Source organism: Bubalus kerabau, chromosome 4 (assembly GCF_029407905.1).
Source record: "Bubalus kerabau isolate K-KA32 ecotype Philippines breed swamp buffalo chromosome 4, PCC_UOA_SB_1v2, whole genome shotgun sequence".
NCBI lineage: Eukaryota > Metazoa > Chordata > Mammalia > Artiodactyla > Bovidae > Bubalus > Bubalus kerabau.
In genome coordinates, this window is record NC_073627.1 from 129,689,758 (window position 1) to 129,715,736 (window position 25,979).

The 25,979-nt window shown below is 42.2% G+C and overlaps 1 protein-coding gene across 2 annotated transcripts; it reads left to right on the plus strand.

The window, feature by feature from the left end:
* On the plus strand, positions 1–24,095 carry ANP32B (acidic nuclear phosphoprotein 32 family member B). 2 transcript variants are annotated; one of them, XM_055578605.1, is made up of 7 exons: positions 1–374; positions 9,770–9,919; positions 12,907–13,029; positions 18,383–18,572; positions 21,221–21,345; positions 22,622–22,697; positions 23,618–24,095. In XM_055578605.1, exons 1-7 carry the CDS (start codon positions 321–323, stop codon positions 23,683–23,685), a joined length of 786 nt encoding a protein of 261 aa, XP_055434580.1. In that variant the 5' UTR covers positions 1–320; the 3' UTR covers positions 23,686–24,095. The 2 variants fall into 2 exon arrangements, with proteins under 2 accessions (XP_055434580.1, XP_055434578.1); XM_055578603.1 differs by lacking the exon at positions 1–374 and adding an exon at positions 698–805.
* Positions 24,096–25,979: the final 1,884 nt, after the last annotated feature.

The following is a 25,979-nucleotide window of genomic DNA, read 5'->3' on the forward strand; positions in this document are numbered from 1 at the left end:
AGTCGAGCCGAGCAGCCACCCGCGCCGCGTCGCCGGTTTAAGCGCAGTGCGGGGCCGCGGCCGGGGGCGGCGGTAGTGAGACCAGAGCTGCGCTCCAGCCCCCTTTTCCCTCCATGGTTTCTCTCCGCTCCCGCGAGTAACTTGGCTCCGGGGGCTCCGCTCGCCTGCCCGCACGCCGCCCGCCACCCAGGACCGCGCCGTCGGCCTCTGCCTCGAGCAGACCCCTTCCGACGGCCCTCGCTGCGCAGGCTGGGACGCCTCTCCCCCCTCTGCCCCCGCCGCGGAAAGTTAAGTTTGAAGAGGGGGGAAGAGAGAGAAACATGGACATGAAGAGGAGGATCCACCTGGAGCTGAGGAACCGGACCCCGGCAGCTGTAAGCAGACCCCCTTCGGGCGCCCTCTCCCCCCGATGACTTGCATGTAATGGTGGCCACCTGCGGGGCCCGGACCGCGGGTTTGCCGGCCCCGGCGCGGGGAAGAGCGCAGCTCGCGGGCTCGGACGGGGAAGGCGGGCGGGCGATGAGGGGGGAGCGAGCGCGCGGGGATTAACTCTTTGGCGCCCGCGGTTGCCCGCGGCCGTACGGGGAAGGCAGTAGGGTAGGGGAAAGCAAACTTTGAGCTCCTCGCCCGCCGGGGTCCTTTCCCTGAGGAGCGCGTGTGCGTGTGGCCGGCAGCGAGGGAGGGAGGAGGGGATTGTGTAACGCTGGGAGCCATGTTTGCAGCCTCCCGGGATGCGCGGCCGGGCGGAGGTCGGGCCTGCCGAGGAGCCGCGCGGCCAGCCGGAGCCGGGCCCGCTGCGGGCCAGGTTGGGCTCCGCGCGCCCCAGGCCGGCGGGGGAAGGGGCTCGGGGTGGGGTGGGGGGCGGGGGAGGGTCTCCTCAGGCCAGGCCTAGCGGTTGGCCCCGGCCGGACTCGGGCAGGGGCCGAAGGGCGAGTAGGGGGTTCTTCGCCTCTAAGGGGGACGGGAAGCCCCCTCGGGCGCCAGGGGGCTAGAGCGGGCGCGGCTGGGCGCGCGCGGAGCGGGGGAGGGGCGAGGCCGGGCGGCGTAGGTGGCGCAACCGCCGCCCCTCCCCGGGCTAAGTTTGAAAAAAGGACGCGGTTCCCGCCATTTTTCAAGCCTAAAAATAAAACTTTCTCCCCCATTTCTCTCGCTCCGCTTTCGCCCCCGGCCTTCCCCAGTCCCGGCCTCCCAAAGCGGGCGTCGCTCGGCCGGGCCGGCCGTTGTGGCGTAGACGGCTTCTCCCTCCCCCCGCGCCGCGGCGGCGGAGTCCGGGGGCCCCTGCCCGGGAGGCTGGCCCCTCGGTGTGGGCGGGCGGCGGCTCCTCGCGTCAGCCCGGGCGCGCCACAAGCCGACACAGCGCCATGTTGGCTAGCACTCGTCTCCCTCCGCCGCGTGAGCCAACATGCTGGCTCGGCCTGCCAGGCCCCGCTCGTCTGTCCCGGCGGTGGCTGTGGGCCGCCGCTCGCCAGGCCGAGCTTGCGGCTTGTTTGGCGCCCGCCTCGCCAGGGCTCGGCTCGTTCTGGCGGGAGCTGCGCGCTCCGGCGGCCGCCGACTCATCTCTTGGGCGCACTGCCGTCCCCTCCCCCCTTCTTAAAAGGGCAACGCCAGGCGGCCGCCTCCGCCCGAGTCGGGCGTCTAGTGGAGTGGGGTACTGACGGGTTTGGGCTGGGCTCTCGGGCCGGGAGGCCTCTGCCTCCGCACGTGCTACAGGCTGTCGACCGAGGCCAGCACTCGCCTGCCGCGGCGGGTGGGCCTTTTAAGAACCGTCTTTCTTTTCCCCTAGTCCTCCTCGCGAACTAGAGCAGCTTCCTGCGGCCCTCGCCGGGGGGCCGCACCTCTGCCAAACCCCCTTTTCGGGTGAGTGGCGTCCTCTGTCCCCGGGGCAGCCCATGAGGAGTCCTTCCATCTCCGCCCGGGCTGGCGATGGGCTCGCTTCGTGCAACCAGAGAGTTGTGGGTAACAAGTTGCCCACTTGTGGAAATTTGTCAACCCGGCCTTCCCTTGTGCGCACGAGGTTTTGAATCCCTGAGGTCCCCACAAATGAAGTGCGGGGTTGTGGCACCTCGTGGCCTCCCCACTCGTCCCTGGAGGACCTCGAGGGGTGAGCGTCTCGATTCCGTCCTCCCGAGTTTTAAGGTTGAGGTTTAACCGCGGTCGTCCCTTCCGTCCATCAGTCAGACATTTTGTTTCGGCCACGTGCTAGTATCCTGAACTGTTAAGCTTCTTCACACCGTAAACTTGCAGAGTTGTGATCTCATTTTGAGGCGTTGTTAATTTAAGACGTTTGAATTATTACTGCGTAGTTCCAAGTCAGTATAATATGGAGGTATTTGATTTAGCCAAATTTTCCAAAAGAAAATACACAAGAATCTTCACAGTGCCTTAGAATGTAACATTTGAATTCTTCGAATGTGCATAAAGCACTATTAAAATACTCAGCTAAGAGCACCGTTGTTCCTTCTGGGAAACACAACTGGGCTGGTTGTATATGGATAGTCGTGTGGCTATTTAACTTAAAAGGTTAGTCTGTCAGTTGCACTGTTCACATATCAGGTACTCAAGCCACAAGTGACTATTGGCTACTTTATTGGACTTCACTCTCCTACTGTAACCCACGGGTTTTATTAAATAAATACTTATGTGCCAACAGTATGGCAGGGCCAGAAAAAGCAGTGTGAATGAGGCAGAGAGCAGCCCCTTCCCTCCTGAAGCCTCAGAACCGGGTGGGGCCTGTTGCATTGTGCAAGTTAGGGGCCTTGGGAGAGTGCCTTGGGAGCCAACCAGGATTATGGGGTAAGAATGGCTCCCCTAGGGACTTAAGGGATACTGAGTAAGGCTTAGGTTTTTAAATTTTTTAAATTTAAAAATGTCTTGCACAAAAGCATCATCTTTAAGGTAAGTGAGAAGTTACAGAATGATTCTAAGTCAGCTAGTCACGGGGCTCCATGTGTTGGGGAGCCAGCTGTTAGATTAGGCTTGACCTCTGGGATCCTGTAGACTCTTTTCATCTGGGAAAAGAGGAAGAATCCTGTCTCTTGTAAACCTATTGGTATAAGACAAGAGGCTTTTAAATGCACAACAGTATATTCCTTGGTTGACCTTGATGTCATCGAGTGAGATGAAAGACTGAGGAGGGTAAGTGGAGTTTGATCTTCAGTGTTTTTGTTTGAAGATCAGATGAGCTTTTTTTTTCTGTGAGTACGGCTTGTTTTTATTTTTATTAATTTTTCATTTTAATTGGAGGCTAATTACTTTACAATATTGTATTAGTTTTGCCATACATCAACATGAATCCTGTTTTTATTTTTTTATTTGGAAGTTTGAAGAAGGCCCTGGTAACAAACACTTTATCTTCTTGTGTTCTTTAAGATAAAGTGTTACCACTTTACCGTAAGACAGACCAAGAGAATAGGTTCCATTTCACCTGTTACTAACAGGTGTGCTATTTACCTAAGGGAGCGACTCAAGAAGTACATAATTGAGTTTTTTCTGAGTCCAATACACCTCTTTATATCAGAAGTTTGTTCTCATAGTGGAAAAATGGCTTAAAATGGCATTATAAAGTTATCTTCAAAAAGAATAGTGATCACTATTTTAAAATACAGGCAAAGGGTAAGAATTATTTTATACAAAATATTGGTGTTGTCAGTTGTTTCATTGAGAGCAAATTGTATAGCACTAGAACATGCCAGGTACACCACAGAAATTGATGGTACTGTCAGATGTGGAAAGAGACACGTGCGGTAATGAGATACTGATACAGTCTGGATCTGGATCTGGAATTTAGATATATACCAGAATAGGAGGAAAAAATGTCTTTATGTGAGGCTGTCATTTTCCTATTATGCCAGACATGCCACTGTTACGAGCACCTCAATGAATCTAGGGACATCTGTCCTTGATGTTCCAGTCTGTTCAAAGTTAGAAAGTCTGTGCAGCTGGTGGGAACACGGGTGGCCTGTATGCTAAACTGAGACATTTTATATTCCACAAATAAGCATACTTTTTCCTTAGTCCCAAGATACTGACAAAAAATTTTTTTAAAATACATAATGTGAGGGGACTTCCCTGATGGTCCAGTGGTTAATACTCCATGCTTCCAATGCACGAGCATGGGTTTGAACCCTGGTCAGGGAACTAAGATCCTGCATGCCACATGGCAGTGGCCTTTTAAAGAAGAAAAAAAAAAGTCTATAACGCAGGAAAAACCTTTCCCCCAACTTTTGGCATTTATTGTGTCATGATTTTAAACTCAAGGGCTTATTCAGATTTGCTGCATGGCAGCCAATTGGGTTCTTTTTCTTGTATTATATAGGATATATATTTCTTGTATTCTTTAGTTTACAGCTTCATTGAATGAAAAATTAGATACAGATAAGCTAAAAAAAATAGATATAGATTTAAAAAACTTAAAAAAAAACAAAAAAAAAACAGAAATCTCACAAACACCCATTCTACCACCAAGATATTCTGGTATAGTCCACAGGAAAAGTTTTTTCCGAACTTGGATCTTGCGAAATGAATATAACACCTTGTTAAAGTATAGTAAACATCTGTCTTGCATTGTTAATGTCTACATAGATCATAATTTAACCATCCTCATTAGGTGGTTAGAAAGTTTTTTGCTGTTTTAATTAGTATTGTAACAAACATTTTGTAATGTGAATCTCTGCCAAATTGCTTTTTAGAATGGTTCTCTTTTTTACCTCCCCACCAGTAGGATGAGTGTTTCTTTCCTTCATACAGGCAGTTTTGCCACTCAAACACATTTCAGTACTACTAATGTTCTATTGTCATTTAGCATTCTTTTAAAATAGTAGCAGGGTGGAAGGTCTGAAGGTTGGTTAACTCAGAAAGATGGAAATTGTCAAGGATGGCAAGAGTTACTTTTCATGTGTTTGGATTATTTCACTCACTATAATAACCATTTATTTTCTAACTAAAATAATTGATAACTTAATGATCTTTAATTCTCCATATTGTCTTTTCCCCCTCTTATAACTGTTGTAACTGATAATTGGGGAAGGTCACTCCAAGAGTAGCTAGGTAGCTTGTTCAGTGAAGAACCAGCCTGCAGTGCAGGAGATGCGGGTTTGATCCCTTGGTCAGGAAGATCCCCTGGAGAAGGAATCGGCAACCCATTCCAGTATTCTTGCTTGGGAAATCCCATGGACAGAGGAGCCTGGTGGGTTACAGTCCATGGGCTCCCAAGAGTCAGACACAACTTATCGACTAAACCACCACCAGCCAGGGAAATGGGAAATGAGACCAAGTGGACAGGATGAAAGGAAAATTCCTTGATCTCCTCTGTGGCTCCTAGCCCCAATCTCTGTAATTTGGCTACCATGTATTTCAATTTTCATGGGAAAACTAGAGTATCAGCTTTGCTGATAGCTGTGGAAAACTAAAAAGTTGCGTAGGAAATAGTTTGGATTTTTGTTTTTAGTTCTTAAGTGTTTACCTTAAATTCGTGTTTGAGGAAAAAGAACTAATTTAGTTGGAAAATAAGGGATGAGGAAGAGTGAACTTGGCCCCCAAAGTTGTCATGTATCTTCAAGCAGAAGACCAAGTAACTGTGCCTTGGATCAAATAGTGGTAAGTGGTACACACAGATGTACAATTGCCTACCAACATTCCCTCCTGGGAGGGTTTGGGACATAAGGAGGAAAACTAGGGCTGTTTTCCCTTGATTCGAACCTCCCATTTATTCTCGGTCTATATCAGGAGGCAGTGACGACATACGTCCCCCATCCCGTACACCCTCTCTTGTAAGGTATTCTGGATCCTGTCACACTCAGGAAGGCCTTCAGGGAGAGGGAAGGCCCAGTTAATCTCATATGCTGCTGACATAATGCCTGAGAACAGACACCTTTCCCTCAAAGTCCTGTTTAGAACTTTAGGCTGGCTAGAAGGGTGCTTATGGCAGGCTTTCCAGGCCTGTCATCCTTGGGCACAGCCCTAAGTGAACCCTTCTTTGGTCTCTGCTTTCTGCAGTAATTTCCACTCTGCTGTGTGCTTTTTTGTGGCTCATCTTCTTGCTGTGACTCTGTACTTTGTTCTGGGGTTAACACATTTCTTTACTACATCCTTAGCCTTGCTGGAAAAGTTCAGGGACATGACTTCACTGCTGAGCCATACAGCCCTTCCCTGTACTCACCCCAATAAATTGTTTCCTCCTACTCATGGAGAAAATTAAAGGTCTCAGGTATGTATTCCCTGACTTCTTCTCACTCCCCACTTGTAAACTTACCAGCTCCTTTTCTTATCCTATCTCTTCTCCCTCCTCGAGAGAGTAGAATGACATCTCATTTTTAATACGTATCTTTTATGATTTGTTGTAAACAAATGAGTTTGTTTACTGATTACCTTTTTATGACTTGTCTGCTTTTTTGTCATTATTTATTTTGGGGTATTTGGTTTTTTCCCTCAGGGTAAAACCAATATGCTCAAGAAAAAGGTAACTATATGCATATACCTAGAATTTCCATATATCAAGAAAGGTAACAGAAAAAGCTTGAGAGAGGTTGATTGTCATTTTAAGATAAAGAACTTGTAACTCAAAAGATTCTGATGTTTGTTTTTTCACCTAGCAATAGATTGTGAGGAGATAATCCTTATTACAAAAGAAATTTCACATAAAAAGATAGCATGACATTATTTATAATAGGGAAAGTTGGGTAACATGTTCATTAGGGAGTATTGTAATTTATGTTACATCATACCTTTTAATTTCTTTAGACATTAAAAAGTATAGTTGTTAATTAAGTAATACTGTTCCATGTTACTGTATTTAAAATATACAAAGACTGAAAAAAAAACCCAAAATATTAAGTGACAAACAGCAACATTCTTTGCATGTGATTATGCCTATCATCAGAAAGTAGTTTCTTTCTATATCCAGGTTTCCTGTTTTCATCCTTTCCTCAGTCCTCTACAATCCTGACACAAGTTCCTATGCCAGTTTTTCCGTGTTTGACTGTTGTAAATGCTCTTTCTCACATTGGAATATCCAGTTTAGTTGCTCAGTTGTGTCCGACTCTTTGCAATTCCATGAACCGCAGCACGCCAGGCATCCCTGTCCATCACCAACTCCGAGAATATAATGGTAACTAAAATAGGCATGACCCTGCCATTGTGATGCTTGATGAAATTTAAAATCTAGCACTGACTGTTTTTAACCTTAATTTTTTTTAATAGATCAATAATCTCATTGTAAAAGTGTTAGATAAGATTATGGAAGAGTTCCCAGGACAGTCACTTTTACTCCCTGAGAAGAATATAAGAAAGTGAATGTGTGACAGGTTACATAAATGAAAATATTTTATGTATTCATCCCCCAGTGTCTCCTGGAGATGTCTCTCCTTGATGGACAAATTATCTAATTTTTTTAATCCTCCCCCTTGCCCCAGTAGCTTCTTATGCCTTATTTTATAAGCCTTTCTACGTGTTTGAAAGTAATGCTTCACATTTGGGTACTACTACTACTCATTCTTCTCAAGTTTCCTTTGCAGGATCCCCAGGATTCCATCCTTGGTTCTCTTCGTAGGAATTCCATCCTTCCACTATTCTCTGCTCTGGTGACTTCCAAATACAGAACTTAAACCTTGAACTCCAAATTATCCTGTCCAACTCCTTGGGGATACTTTGACCTGGACTTTTCATGAGAACCTTAAACTTGGTATTCATTACATACCTGCTCCCCTTCCCGCGCCCAAAGCTGTTCCTTCCTATTTCCATCCAGTTGCATAGTTCCCATTTCTTTAAACCAGAACCTTAATTCCTCTCCATCTTCTTTCAGACCCAACAGTTTGGTTTGCAGATTTGGACCACTTTAACATCTTTTTTTCCCTACCAGTTTCTTTTTCTTGATTCCTATTCTGCTGTTTGCTTCAGCAGACTTGTTCTCTTTGACTCTAATTAAAGCGGAATTTTACCAGTTGAGAAAAATGTCCAAGAGGTGATTTCACCCATGAGCTGGGAGACAAAATGGCCATCTAAATTTCTCCTTATTTGGCTTTTGGCATATTGGTGTCATTCTGTATAACATTTTTGGATTCTCTGTCAGATATAGTCATAGAAAACCCCCAAATCAAATGGAAATATTTAGTTATATTGCAGTATACTGCTTAGGTTGGTGGGTAGTTACAGTTGACTTTTTTTTTAACGATTTCTTGGTTTTCCTTTTTTTAATGCAAAAGAGAGACATGTTTGTAGAAGATTTAGTACAGACAGGAATAAAGTAAACCACAAAGGTCCTTGTCATTCTACACCTTTTCCCAGAGGTATTTTCTCAGCTTTCACTGTGGCTAAAGCACTACTTTCTACAACAGTTCTACTTCACCTTGAGGACACTGAGGCATGGATAGGTTAAGTGACTTGCCTAAGGTCACAGAGGTTGTAAATGGCAGGGCTAGAAATTGACCCTAAGCATCTGTCTCTGGTGCCCAGCTCTCCTCAGTTTACCTTAAGTTTTCAGATAGGCTAATTTTTATCAGAAGACGGAAGACTGTCCATAAAGAGAAAAGTGGAAGGAAGGGAAGAAAGAAACAAAAAGATGTAATGGCCCTGTGTGCATCCTGAGAGCAAGGCTTCTAAAGAGGAAGTAGAGTAGTAGCGAGTGAGAAGTGGTGGTGGTGTGGGTATCCCTGACTCTCTTAAATCTGTTTCCTTCTCTGTAATTGGGGGGAGGGGGGGTATGGTGGTAAAAAGAATAATGAGTTAATTCTCCATAAATGTTAGCAATTACTAGAGTGGTATCTTTGGATTTTATATGGGAGGATAAAGATACTAACTCCTATTTTCATTTTAGAGCTATCAGCATCTCATACATGTTTGATTACTCATTAATGCCATTAAATGTGTTAGATTTACTGCAAGAATGCCTTTGGCAGTTAAAACTTATTTGCATCCGTGTAAATTTATCAAAACGTGTTTAAAACTGGGAAGTGTCAGAGTCAACCACAGGGCAAGAACGGCAATAGAGATTAGCATGGTAGATATTTACACAGTAGGCTTTATTAAATAATCAGTATTCAGAATTTTCACACGTGATACTCTTGGATGGGTTTGAATTCTGAATTTCAGGACCTCTAAAGGAGGAGATTTTGTGGCCTGAAAAAGGAATCTAATAGCTAACTGTTCTCTTCCTAGAAATAGCTTTTTTACATATAAAACAAAATGATCTTGGTTTTGAATTTAAGAGCTCTTGCATCTTGGTCTTTTCCAAGTGTCAGGATAATCTTAGTAAGGATTAATGAGACCAGAGGTAGAAGTGTGTTAGTCCAGAAACCTGTAGCCACAATCTCTTAGTGACCTTGCTGGAAAAGTGAAGTTTTCTTCTTCTTGTTTCAGTCTCCTGGGCCTTGTGGCCTAGAGTTTATGGGTGGGATGGGCCGAGAAGAGGGGTGGGTATCTTCTCCTGCACTTGTAGTTAAAGCGCCTCTTGGAACAGACTTGGGAAAAGGACTAAAGGATAGGGGGTATTGTTTCTTCACTTAACATCTTAAGAGCTATAGTTTCTGTCTGGAAAGTAGAGTTAAAATCTTTATTTGTAACCATGGTGTGACATTTCACCCTTGATATCTATTAGAATATTGTTATTAAAGGCTTAATCATTTTTTTCATTTATTTATAACTATGATCTGGGTCTAAGTAGAGGCTGCCCCTATATGTGAGTGATTTGTTGGGTATTTATGGTTGGAGGTTTTGCATTGTTCTTTGTTTTCTGTATGTTTTTGAAAGCTTTTCTTCCCTGCTTTGTCACCTACAGGTTCGAGAACTTGTCCTGGACAACTGCAAATCAAATGATGGGAAAATTGAGGGCTTAACAGCTGAATTTGTGAACTTAGAGTTCCTCAGTTTAATAAATGTAGGCTTGATTTCAGTTTCAAATCTTCCCAAACTACCTAAATTGAAAAAGGTAAGTGCTTTTTCTTTTAACAATAGAAGAGAACCATTCTGGGGAAGGGAAAAATAAACAATTCTATCTGTAAGGAAGCATTTAGTGTAGCAGAGAGCACATGGCCTTTGTAACTGGGCAGATATGGAACTCAGTGTTCCATCCAGCTCTGTCATTTCCCAGATGGGTGAATCTTTCTCAGGTTATGTAATCTCTCTAAGACTCAGTTTCCTCACCTGTAAACTGGTGATACCACCTGATCTTGCGAAATTGCTATAATGTTTGGAAATAATACATGTTGGATGCTCAATAAATAGTTATGATGAATAATTTAGTACTCAGTAATTGTTATGGATTTGTTGCTGTAATGTAACTACATTTTGTTCTTAGTATGCTCTGGTTTAGGAATCATGGGTTCCTCCTGCTTTTCATGTTTAATGTTGATTAAGGGAGGATTTAAGTATAGACCTTTCAGATTTGTAGCCTATGATATTTCAAATCCATTATGTAATTCTTAATGACTAGGGAGTTTAAAATGTGTTGTGACTGACTGAGAATTCACTTAAACAAAACTGCTGTATTTCCCTTGGCTAGTTAATGGTCCATTGTTAGGGCTTTATTGGTCTAATTATAAACCAATCGCTATCCTCTCTAACACTGTCCACCCCCACCCCCCCACAAACAGACACACACACCCATCCCTGCCACGCACCAAGAAAAAAAAAATTCTCAAGAAAAACGTTTTTTGTGTCTGGGCGCGTTAACCTGTCACAAAGCCTCTGCCAGAACTGAAAGAAACTTAAGATCTTCTAGCCTTGTTTATAGGCACAGACCCAGCAGTAGACCCAGACAGGTACAGTAATTTGCCTAAAGCCACCCACAGAAGTGGTTTAGTACTAGAGCCAAAACTAGAACCATAGCTCTTATTTGCTAACCCACTGCCTTTTCCATTACATATAAAAATGTGTGTGGTCTTGGCAGTGTTGCACAATTCTCCACTGTTTACCTAATCTCTTTATTAGGGAGTTTAAGTTGAAGCTTCATCTAAGAAAGATACACATAGAAAACTGAAATGCAATTTAGGCAACAAATAGGTAGGCTGTTCCTATATGCTTGCTTGAATCTTGAGAGGGACTTGTTTTTTGGTTAAATACATGAATTAAAATCCAGAAGTGCTGTGTGTTTTAAATGCTCAGGCAATGCTCATGAGTTTCAGGGCAACTCTGCTATTAAAAAGAATTCTGTTATATTTAAATTTGTAAATTTCTTTTCTTTTTTTCTGTTAGGTATCTGCTTTAGAGGTTCAAGTGTAATCCATTTTTGCTTATGTAGGTTATCATGACATTGGAAACTCTGTAACTGATGGCATTTTAGCCTGTATCTACATAAACCTGATACTGGCAGGTCCCTACTGTGTGTTTTGTGTTCCCTTCTGCTTTCCTAGCACCCTGGTACATTTTCCTGAATTACTGTTGTCTCTGTACTGTCATACTTATTCAGAAAGTCACAAGAAGCAGGTTCTGAAAGAAATGTCACGCGTTTCCTAAATTACACATTGATTTCATTTCAAAATAAATATGCCACTGAATGTTTTGGCAGATTGCCTTGTTATCTCTCCTCCCTAAGATACTCATGTTAAAAGGTTGTGAATATTATATATGTCGATATTGTAACCAACCAAGAGAAATTTTAGATATTTTACTGGACTGCCCATCAGAAGGGGGAAAAAATGTATTGAAATGTTGTATTTTTCTCTTCTGAAATGCTTAAAAACACCTAAACAGGCTTCTTGTCTTTTAAACTCTTTCTTTTGGTGAATATTTAAATTTTTAAGAGTTCTGCTCTGCATCGTATACTTCATTTCATTGCATGTCAGTCTAGATTACATAAATTTTCATTCTGTTCTAGGTGCCTAGCATAGGGAGGAGCACTGAAGCTAGGCTCCCTGTGCAAATCATAGGCTCACCACTGTAACAGCTGTTTGATCTTGGGCATGTTGCATAGTCTATTCTTGGTTCATTTTCCTCATCTGTAAATGGGGGTAATAATTCTACTTACCCATAGGGTGATTGTGAGATCAAATGAGTTCATGGATTTCTAGTTCTTCGAGCAATGCCGTAAGTACTTGGGTACTTAACACTTAAGTACTATGTCAGGATTAGATACAGTTACCATTGTGGTTGCTGGCAGTTAAAGTAGAATTGAAACCAGCTGTCTGGCCTCAGTTCTCTCATCTTCGAAATAAAGAGTTTGAATTAGATGCTCTCAACGGGTCTTTACTTTTCCAGGCTCCAGTTCCTTTCACTGTAATATTCCTTGGTGAAGGCTTATTCCTTCATTGGCATACCACTTACCACTCAACTTGACCTGCAGCAAAGAAATTAGAATTCTTATAAAGGCTAGTGATAGATTCGTGTAAGAAGTGTCCTCTGGGGAACTGGTTTCCCCAGCCCTGAAGCTATTGCCCCATTCCCTTTCTTGAAGTCATGGAACTTCTTTAAGGGCTTGTACCATTCCTGTAGCCTTCAGGGCAGCATTCCCTGGTGGCTTCCAGATGTAGAACCCCATGGCAAGTCAGCACTGTGCAGAAACAGATTAGGTTTCAAGTGGGCATCACGAGTTTTGCTTGACACACAGAATAGCTGCTTAGAATGCACTTACCTTTCCTGGCACATATAGCGTATGGCAACTTCTCAAAGAATTCTAATTTGTTTTGACCCACTTCTTAGGTTAGAAAATGTATTCACTGATGTTAGGGGCCAAACTGTTAAAATTGGCAGCTGATTAAGAAAATGCAACTCTCTCATCCTTACACATCTCTCCTTCCCTGAAGTGTTCCTAGGATCTGTAATTTGGGTTTAATCAAACAAAATGAACATACATGCCCTAATAAAAAAGAGGTCATTTGGTCTTGGTAAGTGTGTGAGAGCTGTATTTGTTATTTCTAACACTTTAATGATACCTGTTTCTCTGTGTGTTTGTGCGCTGTGTGCATTTTCTCTTAACAGCTTGAGCTCAGTGACAATAGAATCTGTGGAGGTCTGGATATGTTAGCAGAAAAACTTCCAAATCTTACACATCTAAACTTAAGTGGAAATAAACTGAAAGATATCAGCACCCTGGAACCTTTGGTAAGTAATTGAGAATTTGGAAACCAGGACTTATTTGGTCATTTTCATTTTCATATTTCTTTATTGTGAGGGAAATAACTGGAAATAATAACTGAGAAGGTGGTGGTTTTTTAATAATACTTTTTATAAAAGGAGTCCAGAGTAATAGATCAGAACCTTTAGTTACACGTGTTCCTGTGACTTTGCTCTCCCTCTCTGTTTATTGTGGCCACTAACTTCAAAGGGGAAGTCTTTTCTTTTTTGTTCTTTTTAAATGTCATATATTGACTATAGCCTTAAACATTTATCTTAAAAAATTTTCCCCAGACTGGCCAGGCTACTCTATACTTTTATAGAAAAGGCTGTCTATATTGGGTTGGGCATCTGATTTGATGGAACAGGCCAAAGGCAGCTCCAGTGAGTTTTAGGTCTTCTGATTCACAATTTTGAGCTCCAGCTGGCTCACTCTTTGCATGGGAACCCCCAAATTCTCCTCCTCTTACATGCTGGGATAAACTATGGAAAGTTACATTTAAGTGCCAGTTGGGTTATAGACTTTGTTGTGTGACCTTGGGCAAGTTGCTTCTTCTCTCTGGGCCTCAGTTTCCTCCCTTATGAAGCAGGAAGGATAGTGATCCCTGCCTTACTTATCTCACTTAGGAGTTCTGAGAATAAAATAAGGTAATGTACTTACTTTGTAAGTTGGGAAGCTGTGCTGATGGGGGTCTAGTTAAGTGGAAGTTGTAGTGACCAGAAAAGAGCTTATGAAGCAATGTGGGGGGCCTGTTGCTCTCCTTTGCTCCATGAATTTTGCCCCCCCCCCTCCCTTTTTTCCCCCCTGTTATAGGTACACTCAGATACTTGGGCTCCTTCCTTTCTCACTAGTTCTGTTTTCTTCCCAGTTAATGGCGGGTGGGATAGCCCCACAGACTCTCTTCTTTTGATGCCACCTGGAAATTCCTATGATTTCAAGATTGTTAACTTGACTTTTTCCCCTAAACATGACATTCTGTTCACAGACATAGAATTCAGTTTTAATGAGACTGATGAAACTCAGACTTTTTTCATATCACCCAAGGAAGCCTGTGGCAGCTTTCTTTTTTTCTGTTTTACATAAAGTCAGTATTTCCATTGGACTTAACTTGCAGACATTAATTGGGAGAGGGGCTAGTCAGGAGATAGGAGCTGTCTTTCAGGATCCAGCAGAGCAGAACTCAAGAGGAAAAGGCATCCTTCTGCTGTCTCTTATCTTTTCTGACATCACAATATATTAAAATACTTGAACTTTTTATCATTTGCATAGAATATTGATATTTCAAGGGAAGATAAGAGTTAAATTATGACTTCCTTTAATGAAGATTTCCTGCTGGAACTAAGAGTTTTTTTCTCTCCTAATAAGTAATCGAGGCTGTATTCCAGTGTAAATTTAATCACTGTTTACCAAGACCCTTGTTTTTATGTTTCGTTAAGTGGAGTGCATTTAGCTCATTTCTCATAAATGTTGGGAGCCTGTTGCTCACCTTTACTCCATGTTTTGCCCCTTTTTTTCTATTAGGTACACTCAGACACCTGGGCTTCCTCCTTTTTCACTGTTGTTTTCCTCCAAGTCAACATTTCTTGTGTATAAGCAGACTTTTATTGCAGTTTTCCTTATTCAGAGATGTTAACATTTGCCCATTGTATCCTCATGTAATGCAGAGAAGAGAGGATGTTATTTTAGAAATGAGGAGACTGAGTTTAATTACACAGCAGCTTTAGAATAAATGGTGAGCAGGAATTCAAATCCAAGGCCATTCTTTCTACTGCCCTTGGAACCTGTTCTCTTTTTAACGTATAAATTTACTCCATACCCCAAAAAACCTAAACTGGGAGTTCCAGTACTAAATTAAGCTCTGATGGTCTCCCTTCGGTCCCGTGGGCTATACTAAACCTTTGTTGTGTGTTCAGTGACAGCCCTGTCAATTCACAGTAACTGTAAGCACAGGAACCCCTTGTCTCTAGAACATACCTTTCCTTGCTAGATCACTGGCCATTGCCTAATTCTCATGGCAACCTTAGTCTTTGATGTTTCATCAGAAGCTGTTGTCAGTGTCCTAGCATTCAGAGGCAGAGCAGAAGCAAACGTTGTGTAGGGATTGTTTGCACGAGTGTTCCTGACCTGATAAGTGATTTATATAGTGGGACCCTTTGGCAGTGAAAGTCTTAATCCCCTGAAACAGTGAAATATGAGAAATAATCATTATATAATATTTACTGTTGTTGGAAGATCTACTGTGTGCCATACACGGTAGTGGATGTTTTATGTATGTTATCCATTAATAATCTTCAACATTTCTACAAAATGGATTGAAATAACATGGCCCTCATTTTACACATGAGGAAGCTGAGGCTTAGGGGAAGCTGAATCCCTTGTCCAGAGTCACATACTTGGCCTGCCAGTGACAAAGCCATGGCACCGCACACCCAGGACTGTCTGGGGAAGGCAGAGCTCCTGCTATTCTCCTGAACTTGCTGTTCCAGTTCCTGGGGGTGCTAGGTGGGTCTTCCTGAAGTTATAACTTCAGGATAAATCTGTAGGAGGAGGTGAAGAGGGGAAGTGTTGGGTCCATTTTAACTTCTGAAAGTATTCTTCAGTGGGGAAAACACCATCTCATCCTCATCAACCACATGCATTTTGAACACCGTCTACGTTGAGCCCAGTTCTTACAGTCAATGCAATGATTGTGAATGCCTCTGCTTACTACAGGGACATTAATCGAGAGACAAAGAAGGCATCAATTCAAACTTCCTTGGACACCTTTTTTAAGAGACCTGGGCCATCCAAACCATCCCCCAAAGCCCTTCTAAATTCTAAGAAGGCAAGCAAAATTATTGTTAATAAAATGTTTACTGTTTATTATGGCTAGCCTATTAGTTTTAGGCCAAATTTCTGAAATGGTAGAGTTGTGATTTTTTTTTTTTTTTTTAAGCAGTATTTACATATTACATTGGGATCCTGAATAATCTGTGTGTAGTGTATTTGGGGTCTTAAAGCACAGTTTTAGCGCTTTAAAGTTCTAGAGTACTCCAGTTATTTGGGGTTTGTTGTTTATTTGCTTTCACTTCATTTTCTAGCATACTGTTCAGCATGTCCAAGTTATTCATAATGGTTCCGTTCTGAAGAAGTGGCAAAAAATGTTATCGATTCAGAGTTTCAGAAACTGGAAAGCCTTGGAGGCCCTGTGTACTAGGCTAGTCAAAAGAGTTAGAAAACGGGCTTGGAGCACTGTTGAGCATGATCGGGAGTTGTATGTATTTTTGCACATCCATTCCTAGGAAATAATGTTGACCAATAAATGGCTCGTTCCTTTGAGCGAAGAATTTTATACTGAGCCTCTGTGGGAAAGCTACCAGATTTACTCATGGTTCTATCGTAAGGGGTATAGTGTCAACATATTTGTGAAGAGAAAAGTTTCCCCAGTTACCTGGTGTGGTATTTCAGCATTTTTTCCCTCTTTGGCAAGAAGTCATACCTGGACTTCTTGGGGTCGGGCTGTCCTATTCTGAAAGCTACATGACATAAAAGTCATTCTCCCTACAATCAGGACCGGGGACAGCTTTCTTAAGACTTTAGGTACTAACTTAATAAGCACATTATTGGATCTACAAACTCGTGGATAACTGCACATTGGTGTTTTGAGGAATACATTTTCCTGTTGCTATAATAACCCTGTTCCATGTTCCCTGCCTGGCTCTATGTTCACAAGGGCTGTTCACTGAGAATAAAGCCAGTGTGGGAACCTTTTTGGTAAGGAATATGAAGGTTTGTGAGTGCAGGGGTCAGCAACCCTTGCCTCCGCAGGGCCGGGTAGTAGATCTTCTAGGCTTTGTAGGCCATATAGTGTCACAGCTTCTCCACCTTGCCATTGTAGCACAAAAGAAGCCATACGTAGTACATAAACAAGTGAGCATGGCTGTGTTCCAGTAAAACCTAGTTTACAAACACAAGAGGCAGGCCAGAGTGGGTCAGCCAACTGTCATTTGCCAAGGTCGGCTTTAGAGCAAAGATTTTTAAGTCATTTTGTAACTCCCAGCAATTACACGGATACTTCAAATCCTGAAGACAGAGTTTTGTTTCATTTCTGTATCTTCCCAGGTGCTTGTGAACGTTGAAGTAGATTTCCCAGTAAAGCATCAGTCTTTAAACAGCATTTATTTTTTTTGCAATTTACTTCATAAAGAGATCCTCTTAGTAATATTTAGAGAATGCCAACCTTTTTGTATTGACTCAGAACCATTGAAAAGTTAAGTTTATGAATCCATATATCCATGTTCCCCACCCCCACTCCCTATTTTAAAAGGCACTGAGCCACATAGCCGTTTACATTTTGTGTTCACTCTTTATCATTTGCTCCCTCGTTTCCTCCCTGGGAGGGTCTGTTGTCACTTTCTGTTGCTATCTGCTTACTTGCCTGTAATACTACCTCTGCCCTCCCGATCTGTTAATTCACCCTTAATCAAAACTTAATAGACCTGGTATTGAAATACTAGTACACTGAGGTAATAAATGATCTGAGTAGAATACACAGATATTTTCCTATCAGTTTGGCTGCTCAGAAAACTTCCTGGGCCAAGTTTTTAGATCTTAACTATTTTAGATAATGAAACAGGTTTCAAACAAATGAAGTATTGCAACAAAACTTTAAGGTATGGTAAAATCAGAAGAATTTTGTATCAGGAAGGTCTGGTAATAGCATCAGTCTTTGCCCCCAAAACTAAAAAAGAAGAAAAGAGTGTAAAGTTTCTCTTACTTTCGAAGTTTCAACCCTGAGTTCCCCTTGTTTTCCCCCAGCTTACATTGACTTCTGTCTTCCAGAAAATACTTATATCCCCACACCTTGTACTTTACTTTGTTCCGTTCTCAAGTGTTTCGCATCTGTGTCCCTAAGTAGAAATGTCAAGGACCTTGATGCTGGCTGAATTGATATGACTGAAGAAAATGTTTCCCCTATTTTCCTACCACCCCAAAAGCACTGATTGCTTGATAACCCAGCATGGTCTTATTGGTCATTTGATTACTCAAGTCTCTGATTTGTCTCATACTGTAAAAAGATCCACATTTAATATTTAAAATTCATATTTCTTAAGATTATTCATTCATAGTGCCAAAAGGAAACAGTTCTCTGAGAGGACAGAGGTAGAAGGGAAGACTAGTTAAAAATCTAGTGACCAGTCATAAAGATTGCGATGGACTTGAGATGTTTTCCTATGTACAAGGCTGAATAGGTAGTAGCTTATTGAATTCAGAGTCTAGAATTTTACCATTTTAGGAGATGGTTTTTGTTGCTTATGTTCCTTTGGTTTAGGAGGTATGTTTCTTGATCCTTTTCTTCAGAAAAAGTTGGAATGTCTGAAGAGCCTGGATCTGTTTAACTGTGAGGTTACTAACCTGAATGACTACCGAGAGAGTGTCTTCAAGCTCCTGCCCCAGCTGACCTATCTGGATGGCTATGACCGAGAGGATCGTGAAGCCCCAGATTCAGATGCCGAGGTGGATGGTGTGGATGAAGAAGAGGATGATGAAGGTGAGTGGGCACTGAATGCTCTTGCTATCAAGAAAAATAATCCATGCACGTAGGCCTTCTGTTAAATTTGGGGTTCTTAGGATGTTGAATCTGCCTGCAATGCAGGAGATCCAGGTTTGATCTCTGGGTCGGGAAGATCCCCTGGAGAAGGAAATGGCAACCCACTCCAGTATTCTTGCCTGGAGTATCCCATGGACAGAGGAGCCTGGCAGGCTACAGTCCATGGTATTGCAAGAGTTGGACATGACTTAGTGACTAAACTACCAGGACTTTGAAGTCTTCAAATGATTCAAAATAGACAATGGTTTATTAGCTAATTAGTTTTGAATTTGGAGTGTTTATGGTTTACTAAAACGACCATTGCCTCAAGTCTCGTGCCTTTCTCCTAGCAGTTCCCCTTTCTTGACTACTGCCTATTTATCCTTACCATCTCACCTTTGTCAGCACTTCCGGGAACCATTTTGTGATGCTGGAGTTCCTGTGTGTGCCCGAGCATTCCCTCGCTTACCTTTCTCATAGCACTTGTTACTCTGCCATTCTTGTCTGTTCTGACTTTGCTATGATTATCTTCTTATCTCTTTATTCACAGGCCCTTGCACTTAGTGGGTACTTGGTACATGATTTTTACATTCAAATATAAATATCTTTCCTACTTTTGATATATGGCTGCTGCTGCTGCTAAGTCGCCTCAGTCGTGTCCAACTCTGTGCGACCCCATAGACGGCAGCCCACCAGGCTCCCCGGTCCCTGGGATTCTCCAGGCAAGAACACTGGAGTGGGTTGGCCATTTCCTTCTCCAATGCATGAAAGTGAAAAGTGAAAGTAAAGTCGCTCAGTTGTGTCCGACTCTTAGAGACCCCATGGACTGCAGCCTACCAGGCTCCTCCGTCCATGGGATTTCCCAGGCAAGAGTACTGGAGTGGGGTGCCATCGCCTTCTCCATTGATATATGGGTTTTAAAAGGTAATGATTTGAAAGCACTGTATGTTGAATTCCATTTTCTCTTTAATAAAGGAAATAATCTTGGCTATAACATGGAATTAGAATATACTTTTTACTTTAGACATTTGATCAAGGTTTTTTCATCCTATTACCTTTAAGAATCTTAATTTTCTACCCAAACTAATCCTCCTGCTTAGCTTGTGCTTTCCTTACACAGTGACTTATTTAGTAAGAGTCACTCTTAGGATAAAGGTTTTTCACCTGAGAGGCTTAGAGGACGCAGAGCTATTAGTTATCACATCAGTCAGCATGAAGAAAATTTACTTTCCTGGAATTCCTCATGTTGCTGGAATTCACAGTATTACTATATTTGAAGTATTATTTTTGATATCTCTTTAAAGATAGAAGTTTATAAGGCAGAAGTAATCAAGAAAAGTGAAGAACACCATCAGGAACCTTGGTTACAATCAGTAGCATAGTATTCTGGAAACATTTTACAGTTTTGTTTTGCAGCAGATTTGAGACAAGGCACAAAGAATGGGATGTTAGATGGTAAAGTGAATAGGACGCTGAATAGGATGCTTCATCTTGTTCCAGATGTTCATTTCACTTAGTCCCTTCACTGCTGGATGTCTGTTTCTCTTACAAATCAGTCTGGTTATCTATTTAAGTTCACCTTAAATGGGTAGAGCAGCCACTTGTGTGCAGAAACCTGACGAGTAAAAGGCAGTTCTTAAGAGCAGGATCAGTCAGGCGAGTATTTGAGAGTTTCCTGCATGCCAGGCTGTAGGAAATAGTTTTAAGAAAAAACAAACATGGTTCCTGTCCCCTTGGAGCTTACTGTCTACTAAGAAGAGAAATGTTAAGTAATCGTAACTAAATAAATAATGATAAGTGAGCAAAGTGTATAGTAATGGAGAAGGACCCAGGTACTTGTGTGTGAGCATATGAGCTGAGATTGCGGGTCTGGCCTGAGGAAATGATGTTTAACTGAGACTTGAGGGCTGAGCCAGTGTTAGTCATAGAGGAAGGAAAGGGAAGAGGCAGGAGAAAGCACAGTGAGCTCCAGGACCTGGAGAGGTAAGAACTGCTTGCCTAGGGGCCTGCACCAAATGCAGTAAAGATACAGGACACAGGTGCCTGGCCGCCACCGCTGTCCCCGTCGTGGAGTTGTTATGGGTGTTCTCCAGGTTCCTGATTTGCACAGCTGGTTTGTGGTAAAACAGGTTAACACCAGAGAAGAAGGTTGGTGAGGGTTTTTTGGTTGTTTGGGGGTTTTGTGACTTTGTACTATGGAGAATTTGAGACATAGACAAAGGTAGAAATAACAGTAAAACTATTAGGTTCCCATTACTGAGTTTCAGCTGTGATTGGCTCATACCTGATCTTATTTTATACACATGCACTCCTACCCACTTCTCCCCTTCCTTATTTTGAAGCAAATTCTAGACACTGTATCATTTCATCAGTAAGTATTATAATGTACATAAGACTCCTGGCCTCTGGATTTTATTTATCTCAGGTCAGAAGAGCTGAGCCTTAGCAGCTTTTGAGGAAGGAGGTGACTGTGGTTCATGGTTTTTTCCCTGATATTGGTATGGCCCAGCATTTGTCTGTGGGCCAACCCAAAGCTCCCTGCCACCTCAGTAGGTATACCTTGTGAGACACACAGGGTGTTTGATGTGTTCCTTTTGGACTGTTTTCAGAAGGAGAAGATGAGGATAAGGAGGAGGATGAAGATGGTGAGGAAGAAGAGTTTGATGATGAAGAGGATGACGATGAAGATGAAGATGTAGAAGGGGAGGAGGATGAAGATGAAGTCAGTGGGGAGGTCAGTGCACCTCCTGGCTGCCCTGCTTCCCTCTTGTAATTAAAGTGTGGATTGTTTGAAAAAGAAAGTCTTCTGAAGAAATTAGTATACTTGTAAATAGACTAATAGTGGTCTGACTAATTTAGCTTTTGTCCCCCTTTTAGTAAGTATTAATACTAAATGGAATGCTTACTGAATGCTAAACTAGACAGTGCTTGGCTCTGCAGAGTATGTTTTGACCCTTTAACTTTGGGAGGCAGTAACAAGTTGAGTATTCATTCATTAGGGTGAGAAAGCTGGGAACATTGAGAACTGATGAGATGTCCTTCCTTTTGTTGTATTGAAATGAAAGGTATCTTCACCAAGTCTAAACTTCTTGTATATCCAGCTTAATGAAATAAGTACATTATGTACCTTCTGTGATAAACAGTTAAGGATGCAAAGTTGAAAAATGTGGTCATACTCTGAAGGAGCAGAGAAGGGGGTCTAATTTATGGGACACGTAGTAATAACAGAATCTCTGAGGAGCTGAAGAAGAAGCCATAGCTATCCTTCTAACCATAGAAGGATAGGAGAAAGGAGTGACTTTAATCCTAATGGGGATTTGTAAAAACAGGCCAAGAAAATTAGATGTCATCAAAAAAAAAAAAATGTTCTTTTATCGTACAAATATAAGACTGAGCATTTGTATAATCTTGTAGGTAGCTAATGAAATTAAGTTTCTGAATGAAGCATTTTATTTAAAAAGTGGTGGGGGGGGGGGGTTGGATATAGAAATATTTGTCCAGGGACTTCCCTGGTGGTCCAGTGGTTAAGAATCCACCTGCCAGTGCAGAGAACATGGGTTCAGTTCCTGGTCTGGGAAGATCCCACATACCTGGGAGCAACTAAGCCTCTGCGCCGTAACTACTGAAGCCCACAGGCTCTGGAGCTCGTGCCCCACAAGAGAAGCCACTCAGTGAGAAGCCCAGTGCACCGCATCTGGGAAGAAAAGAAATCTCTGTCCAAACCTGCTTTGAAGTTGAAGGTTTTAAAATTAATTCTGGAGTTATCCATTGTAAGTTGTATACTAATTAAACATCTGGAAAATACTTCTGAAAAGCAGTTTTTAAAGAAAACTTTTAATTAAGCCCATTAAAGAAAAACCAGCAGCTCTCAGTATCTTAAATAGATAAAAGTAACATTACAGTTTTCTCCTTGAATGAACTGTTAAGTTTATTGACAATTCTTATTTTTCTTTGTACTTCTTAGCTGGGCAGAATTAATCTAATAATGGTATGCTGTTTAACATTTTTAGGAAGAAGAATTTGGACATGATGGAGAAGTTGATGAAGATGATGAAGATGAGGATGAAGACGAAGATGAAGATGAAGGTGGGTTAAGGCATGCACTTTGGTCCCCCTCAGTTAAAGATCAAGGGAAGTGTTCATTAATACAGAATTTGAAATCATGGAGAAGAAAATAAAATACCTTTGGCCCTGGTGGTCTTCAGAGGCACAGATAAAAGGCCTGTTCGTGTGTGTGTGGCTCATCCCCTGCTTTACAGCAGTTAGTAATGCCTGTGTGAGGGAAGGAGGCCCTGGCCTCACTCCCCGCATGTTGTGTTTTTAGACCCCAACATTTGTGTTACTGTTAGGCATGAGATGCCTATGTTCATAATAATTGGAGTGTAATCTTTGCAGGATAGATAAATAGCACTGTTCCAGTTTTCCTTTCCCCACCACAATTAAAACCAAAGAAACCCTTGTTTGTTAAAAAGTAGATTTTAACACTTGTGTAAGTTTCAGAGCGCTGAATTGTTTGCTGCGCTTTCTGTGAGTTTATACCTTCCAGCAGCATCTTTGCTCTGTGCCTGTCTCAGAACTAAATTTACTTTGGATACAGCAGTGATCAGTGCCTGGTCTCTGCCTCCAGGGAGATTTTTAAACAGTTTAGTGCAGATTTAGTTAACTTCATAAAAGTAATCATGAGTTTACTAGTTGAAAAGACAGAACAATATGAAAGTCTCTGTGTCTCAAATACCTCGAGTCTAAGAAATCTCTTAAAAGTTAATATGAACTACAGTTTGAGTCTTGCCATATTCTAGGCTAAATACTTTGCACTGGTTCACTTAATCCTCAGAATAACCCTATGGAGTCAATGCCATTGTCCCCATTTTCCTAGTGAGAAAACAGGCTTAAGGAGCTCATCTCCTAACCATTAAATTTATTGTTGTTGCTTCCATTTGCAACAGTTAGGCAAACTATACATATGCCTTTCCAAATGTCTCAAAGTGAATTTTTTTCTCGTACAGAAGAGGAAGAAAGCGGGAAAGGTGAAAAGAGGAAGAGAGAAACAGATGATGAAGGAGAAGATGATTAATAAGACCCCAATAACCTGCAAAAAAAAGAACTGTTCAGTATTGGTTGGACTGCTGACATGGATTTGGTAGCTTTTTTTTTTTTTTTTTTTAAAGGAAAAAAAAAAAAGGTAGCTGTGATACAAACCCCAGGACACCCACCCACCCAAAGAGCCAAAGAATAGTTCCTGTGACATTCCACCTTCCTCCATTTAGTCCCTCTTGGAAATCCACCACCAAGCTTGGGGACTTCACCCCAACAAAATTGTAAGCGTTTGTTAGGTTTTTGTGTAAGACTTGCTGTAGCGTGGATAGCTGTGATTGGTGAGTCAACTGTCCGTGGCTACCAGTTACACCAAGATTGTAACAGCATTTCTACTTTCTGTACAACAAAGAAGCTTTGTAAATAAAATCTTAACATTTTGGGTCTGTTTTTTCATGCTTTTCTTTTCAAAGACACTTTTTTACATTAGGACATTGTGACAACTGGCAAAAAAATATTTTTAAGAATTTAAGTGAAATAAACACATTCCTCTTTGATAAAGCCTAGTTGTATGCTTACATTTGTAAATTAAGACTTTGTAAGCCTGTGTTAAAACACACTAAAGAACTGGTTTCTTTGGTATTTTTTTTAATTAGTGGTTGTTGAGAAATAGACAAGTGTGTAGGATCTTTGAGCATTTAAACCTAATCCTCGATGACTATGGGAGTAAAGGAGGTAGACTTCTGAAAAATGATGTTTGAAATTCAGTGCTGTGGAACCCCTGAAAGGCAGTAAAAAGTCATGTTAGGTTCAAATAATAGATGAATTAAGGAAAGGAGGGTCATATAACGGAGAAGAGTGCCAGGAGATCTGGATTGTAGTTCTGGCTCTGCTGCTGGTTTCCTGTGTGACCTTGTGTCGCCCTCTGGATTACCTCCCAGTCTGTAAAATCGAGGGGGTGTGACCAAATGGCTTCTCAGTCTTTTGCAGCACTGATGGTCTCTGACCCTCACTGACAGGAAGGTCTGAAGGAAAAAACGAGCTTTGTGCTAAGTAAGGCTGAAACACGTAGGGATTGACTGACAGGTGAACAGAGGACGGTTTGTTACCAAGACAGGCGTGCTGAGGAGGAGTGACATGTGAAAAGCTTGGCCGGGGAGTGGGTAGGCACTGCCTGAGGTCAGCTCGGCAGCTTTTTTTTTTCTTTCTTTTTCCAGAAAGATGGAAATTTGCTCTCTTACAGATCTTAAAAGGATTTGGGGGAGGCGTAAAATACTCGGCAGTCTGTATGCAGTGGTTCAATACACGTGTGACTGTGTGTGTCAATAATTTTTGTAGTGGAAGGAAGATCTGAGGATTGTTTTGGTAACTTATCTGTAGGCTACTGGATGAGTGGGTTTTTACACAAGTAAAAGCAGTGTTAAAGATTGGAACCTAATCTGAATTTAGTTCTAGCAAAAGTTACATAGTGTCAGTGGAGCCCCCTGATGCTGGGAAAGATTGAAGGCAGGAGGAGAAGGGGGCGACAGAGGATGAGATAGCGGAATGGCATCACCGACTCAATGGACATGAGTTTGAGCAAGCTCCCAGGGATGGTGAAGGACAGGGAAGCCTGGCATGCTGTAGTCCATGGGATCACAAAGAACTGTACATGACTGAGCGACTGAACAACAACTAGGCTTTAGAGTGGAAGTTGCTTTTTACAAAGGAATATTAGGAAAATTAATTTCCAGTTTGACATATTTTCCCCAACACAAGGTCTTAATCAGTGCCCTTTGGCACACCTTCAATACATTATAAAGTGATCTGTACAACCTAAGCGTCCTTAGGTTTTGCATATATTGTCAAATAACAAACAGTAACTTCCGATGATTTTGTTTTCCTGCTTTTTTCAAGTTTATAGAACTTTTTGGTATCTTCCAACCTCCTGGGATATGCCAGGCTCTCCGTGGCTGGGCAAGAGGAAGGGGGTTGGGATGGAGACAAGCCAGTCCTTGGATGCTCACCAGAAATATAAGGAAGAGAAGACACGTGGGAGTGATACTTACCAAGACCTAGAACAGGTGGTCCTGTAAGAGGGTAATTCAGAGGTAGGAAGGGCAGCTTTCAACTGGGAAGATTTGTATTCGAGCCATACACGCGGTTATGAGTGACTTTAGAAATATGAATGGAGAAAGGAGGGAAGAATGATGGACAGAGGTCACGGGTAGGGAGTTGTGTACGCTTGGGTTCAAAGAGGCAAGTTTGAGTAGAGAATGAGGAAGAAGAGAGGAATGGCAGGTGAGACGGGAGCAGTGATTTGGGACCTTATCCCAGGGGGGCTTGAACGGCAGA

Coding starts and splice junctions, on each gene's coding strand:
- ANP32B (XM_055578603.1), top strand. CDS start 713: ATGTTTGCAGCCTCCCGGGATGCGCGGCCGGGCGGAGGTCGGGCCTGC. Junction 9,920..12,906: donor AACTACCTAAATTGAAAAAG/GTAAGTGCTTTT, acceptor TTCTCTTAACAG/CTTGAGCTCAGTGACAATAG. Junction 13,030..18,382: donor TCAGCACCCTGGAACCTTTG/GTAAGTAATTGA, acceptor CCTTTTCTTCAG/AAAAAGTTGGAATGTCTGAA.